Source organism: Typha angustifolia, chromosome 8, assembly GCF_048772165.1.
Source record: "Typha angustifolia cultivar Huaian chromosome 8, ASM4877216v1, whole genome shotgun sequence".
Taxonomy (NCBI): Eukaryota; Viridiplantae; Streptophyta; class Magnoliopsida; order Poales; family Typhaceae; genus Typha; species Typha angustifolia.
Window position 1 is genome coordinate 12,370,106 of NC_133246.1, and position 5,479 is coordinate 12,375,584.

Consider the following 5,479-nt stretch of genomic DNA (forward strand, 5'->3'; position numbering starts at 1 on the left):
ATCTAATATATGAGAATATAGTAATTGATTAATCCTATTTGACCTGAGGATGAGATTGAAAATTAGTATTTTAGTTTATTATTGTTTGCCCCAAAATTATCTTAAAGATTATTTTGGCACATACATATACATCTTATATAGAGGTATACATAAATATCACAAAAGTAAGTTTACTACTATAGTAGACGTTAAACTAATAAAACTAGTGTATTATATTAAACTTATAATTTAGAAACGTTCATATTTAGAATCCTCAATAATTTACATTAGTTTCGAGTAGGTAAATGTAATTAACTCAACTTTTTATAAAATTTAATTAAATTCTTAGGAGAGAAAAAAACTCAAACAATTCACTTTTTCTCTCTAAAAGTGGAAAATATAAACTCTTTTTATATGTTAATATTATAAATATGCTCATATGCTATTATTACTATTTATTTAGCCTTTTAAGATTCTATAAATAAATCAAAACGAGAATGATTAAATGTTATTATGGTTTGTGCAAGATGGTATAGCTTGTTGATATTATTATTCGTTCTATTTACTTTAAAGAATAATCTAATAAATATTTAAGTTTATACTGATTTATTTTAATAATTAAATATTAAATATAGAGCATAATGGTAAATATGTTATTTTCTCTTTTTCGTTCCCTTTATAAAATATATATATATATAAGATAAATAATATATATATATATATATATATATATATATTCTCCTGTTTCTTTTTTCCTTTCGTTTGGTTTTTCTCTTACTCTCTCCGTCCAAACGGAGTGTTAGTGAATACCCCCTCACCGGACTCCAAAGAGATTATTGAATAGAGTTGAGCCCGAACCCAAAAGCAAAGGGTCCATTCCTCTGAGACACGTACGGAGCACAGCAGCACTGCTTCCCGCCTTTTTTAACTCTTTCTATTATCTCCACCATCGCTCCACTCCTCTTGCTCGCCCAACAATGGAATCCTTCAGCCTCCTCAAGTACTTGCGCCGCGCCGCCGGGGGTGGCGGCGGCGGAGCCACCACCGTCACGGCCGTCGCCGCCGATACGAATGGGGACGACGAGGGTCCCTTCTTCGATCTCGATTTCGCCGTCCCCGAGGACGGCGAGGGCCACGTGGACGGGGAGGACGGCGATGGCCACGTAGACGGGGAGGACGGAGATGGCCACGTTGAAGGAGAGGATGGCGATGACCACGGAGACGGGGAGGAGGAAGAGTTCAACTTCGCGTTGTCCTCCGACGAGATCTCCGCCGGCGGCTCAGATGTCGCCGACGAGCTCTTCTTCAAGGGGGATCTAGTCCCCTTGGATCCGGCCTCCATCGTCATTGCCTCTTCGGAGGAAGATACGAAGCCTCAATTTCTCGTCTCCTTCCTCAAATCCGCCACCAAGTACGGCGTGTTTATGCTAGGGCTCCGGAAGTCGAAGCCCGTGATGGTGCCAGGATCTCCGAAGCAACAAGATTCGGGCAGTTTCCTGATCAAATTCAAGGTCGGCGATGTCCCGATCATCTCGCTCTTCGCCCGAGACAACAGCTCAAGGGTTTCCGAGTCCAAGGCAACGGGAGAGGAAGAGGAGGAAGAAGAGGAGAGGAGACATGTCAAAGAAGCGATCCAAAAGTATCTGGGCAAGATCAAGCCGTTGTATGTTAGGGTTTCGAAGGCGTACATCGAGAAGCTTCGGTTCTCGAAGGCAGTAGCGAACGAGGCGGCGGCGGAGGACGACAGCGGGGCGGCGGCTGCGGAGGACGACGACGAGATCAAGGCTGCACCGCCGAATACGGCGGTAGTGACGTGCGGGGTGAAGGGACCGAAGGCAAGCGTGCCGGCGGTGTTGAAGGTCGTGTGCAAACGGCTCGGGAAGAGCAGGCCGGCGACGGCTACCGTCGCTGCCGTCACGTCGCCGGCCGCGCAGAGGCGGGACGACTCTCTCCTACAACAAGAGGATGGAATCCAGAGCGCCATCGCGCACTGCAAGCGCTCGTTTAATGCTTCCTAAGGTAATTATTACTCAAGTTTTTTTCAGATTTTATGCAAAATAGACCCTCTAAAGTTGCTACATTTGCATGTTACTCTTCAAAATATTACATTATACTCAAAGGTAAAAAAAAAGATAATATATTCTTTTTAAAATTTATGATTTTTAGTCTCTCGCAGGATCCGAGTAATAGCTAAACGAACCAAGAGAAAAGGAGATGTGCGAGAGCTACAGCTGCTGTTCCCTCTTCTCAACCGTTCGATTAAGGATGAGCGGCGGAGCATCTCCCGTAGGCGCAATAAATTAAGTTTGTTGTACCTTCTTAGCTCCTTTTCTTTTCGTTGCTCAGCATTTGCTATGTAAATTATATGAGCTTGGTGATGTAGGTGTTAATTCGTAATCCCATTCTCCAATCGTTAGTTTGCACTTTTTCCTCCCATCAGCTTCAAATGCCTGGGCCATCCAACTGCTGCTACGCTGTAGCCTGCAGAGCCCTGTGCATGCATGTATACATAATTACCTCATCTTACCTTTCTCGTCTTTCTGGGCGAGTAAAAGAGCAACTACCTTAGACCAAGAGCTTTGAGAAATATACTGACACGATTAAAGAAGGTAACGCATCACACTGACACACCTTTTCTAGCTTCCACGCCCCCTCTAATGAAAGCACTTCTATTTATCAGAGCCTCCTAAAAACTTTAAAGCATTGGAGTTTTGACTGTTGCTTCTCTCTCATCCTTTTACCGTGTGAATTAAAGCTTCTGCTAACTACTGGCCTACTGCTACAACTCTCTTTCTCTTTCTCTTTTCTTTTTCTTTCTCTTTTTTTTTTTTACCTCTGGCTCTATGCATGCACGCGGCTGCAGAAACTGGAACCAACGATATGCGAATCGACTGGTAACCTTGTCGCATGGGGCTGCGCACACGTTGCAAAGACAGTCGCCGTATCTGCCTCGGGGCAGTGCGCCAGTGTCGCCTTGCGCTCAATTCAACGCTACTTTACGCGCCAGACCGGATCCAATGTTCCACAAACTGTGATTATTGTTTAATAATAAGTGTTATATATATATATATATATATGCGAAGGCAGGCATAAAGTCTCAATATATAGACTAGATGGACATATAGTGACAGGTAGCACGGCAAAGGGCGTTATGTGGGGCCGTAGACATATTTCCTTTTTAGATTAAGATATGATCACTGCTCATGCAATTTAAAATCCAGTTCTGTAACATGGAGGTGACAGTGACACCTTGTCCTCATGATTCCGGAATCAAAAGAACCAACAAAATAGTAGGTTTGTCTTCATCGTTAGTTTAGATTGCTTTAGGATAATCCTGGCTTCAACTGTGGGGCAGCCACAGATATGATTAGCTGACGTGCTATGATTAGGGAACTGCCAGGAGATGAGGACCACAACGCCTAATCCTTATCCCTTTTTTTTGTTTCTTTGTTGGTATTGTTACTCCAGCTTGCGAAACAAATTTTGATCCATAGATGCCTACACATACGCAAGTTGCATTCTTCAGTTTGGAGCTAAGATGGACTAGTCCACAGGTTTGCTAAGACCATTAATATCATTAACAATTTGTTAACGAATCACCGAAAAGGTAAGCAGTATTGGTATATGCTTATCACTTTAGAAAGAAAAAGAAAGAAAAGTAAGCTTCCCTGAAGAGAGTGCTGCTGCAAAAAGGAGGGAATATTGCCATACTCGTGTAGACCTCATAAGGAGGCACAAAAGTTGCCAATCTGACCCCACCAAGCATGCAGCAGTAATATCGCCACCCCTCGTGAACCCCCCCAGGAGCAGGGTTTTCATGCTTGCTATTCAATGTATACTCCCTCGCCAAACGGCTAGTAGAGGTTGGTGGGGGAGGCCAGGTAAGGTTTGCAGGAGCTTCAGTAATCTGGAGAGGGCTAGCTAGCCTCCTCACATCTAAAAGCTTTTCCATTTCTTGCTTTCCAAATGACAGCGTATGATACTAAACACATACGCGAGCTTGGTTGGGGTCCTTGGGGAGATCGAGCAGCCCGGAGTTAGGGGGGTCTAGGATGTTGTAGAGAGTTAAAAGCAAACCTGCCTGCGAACTAGGCTGCTCGGGTTAGCTCACAGCCGAGGAAGATGGTGCTCTGTAATCTCACTTTGGAGTTCGAGTAAAGAGGCAAATGTCCTATTGAATAGGTGAACTGTGCAACCAAGTTTATCTTTAGCGAATCGGCCTGGTCGACTATTTTTGTAAAGTTACATAATTATTCTTAATATTTAATTATTTTATATAGTATTTTAGTTCTAAAATTTTAAGAATATCTAGTTTAAAACTTATCTGCTATTTTTAAATTTTTATTTTTATTTTTGCACATATACCCTTTAAAAGTCACTTATTTGCTTGTTATATCTAAAATATGTATATCTCTCAAAATACAAAGAGTTTGGTATATATTTTAAAATTCTTTTTTTTTCATGAATACTATTTGGAATAAACTATCATTAAAATTTGAACAATTTAAATGTAAAGATAAAATTATTATTATTACTATTATTTTAAATATTTCTCTTAGTTAATAATATTTTTATTCTTTTATATTAAATAACTTAACCTTTTTTACCTTTTTTTTGGTTAAACAGGCAACTTCATTACCTCAAAAAGGGCACAAAAAACACTTTCGGTATTCAAAGCAATATCTAGAGTGTCCTTAGCAAATACATTGGCCAAAACAGCGGGGTCATATGGACCTAATTTGAAGAAAGCCTTTAAGTTCTCCCAATGATGGCTAATTCATGTGCAACAAGATTCGCCTCCCTGTAGCAATGGGAGAAGAAAGAAATATTAAAAGATTTTGAGTGCACAGAAAATATCTAAGAATAGAGGATGTCATTTCCACGGGCATAGAGTTTTGTTTTGCAAGATATTGATCAACATTTGATAATCAAATTCAGTGGAGAAAGATGATATGTTGTGTTGCTTTGCTTGAACCAACGCAACCTGAAGAGCTTGAATCTCAACTAGGAATGGCTTAGTTGAGGATCCTTTCACAGCACAAGCTAGTAAGTTTCTACCCATCTAATCCCTAAAAGTGAAGCCATAGCTAAATAAGCCATCACTAGGAGAGAAAGCCTTGTCAATATTCAGTTTGATCCCTTTGTTATCAGGGATCCACTTCGTTGCACACCTTCTTGTAGTTAGGTCTTTCCTAGGTTTAGTTTTGAACTGAAAGGTCTCAGCCATTGCAACGACTTGAAACAGAACTTATTTGGTGGAGGCCCGCTTTGATTGGAAAACCATATTGTTGCATCTCTTCTGTAGGAGCCAAAACCCATGTGCAATGATGCATCTAATGAGGATAAGTCTATCTTTAGTCTGGCCCCCTCTCTCCTTTAATAACTTAACTCGAAAATAATAGTGAGGATATCTATATAAATAATATCTATTTTGAGGGATATATAGATATAAATAGATTTATAATTATCATTATTTTAAATTATTTAGATCTATTTATAT

General features: G+C 40.5%; 1 protein-coding gene across 2 annotated transcripts; it reads left to right on the forward strand.

Annotated features, from left to right (window-relative positions):
• Positions 1–866: 866 nt before the first annotated feature.
• Positions 867–2,543, forward strand: LOC140765644 (probable membrane-associated kinase regulator 2). Of its 2 annotated transcripts, none has more exons than XM_073104822.1 (2): positions 867–1,998; positions 2,146–2,543. In XM_073104822.1, exon 1 carries the CDS (start codon positions 957–959, stop codon positions 1,995–1,997), a length of 1,041 nt encoding a protein of 346 aa, XP_072960923.1. In that variant the 5' UTR covers positions 867–956; the 3' UTR covers position 1,998; positions 2,146–2,543. The 2 variants fall into 2 exon arrangements, with proteins under 2 accessions (XP_072960923.1, XP_072960922.1); XM_073104821.1 differs by having other exon boundaries at positions 868–1,998; positions 2,156–2,539.
• The last annotated feature ends 2,936 nt before the right edge of the window (positions 2,544–5,479 follow it).

Excerpts from the sequence above, each read along its gene's own strand:
- LOC140765644 (XM_073104822.1), top strand. The coding sequence starts at position 957 with ATGGAATCCTTCAGCCTCCTCAAGTACTTGCGCCGCGCCGCCGGGGGT.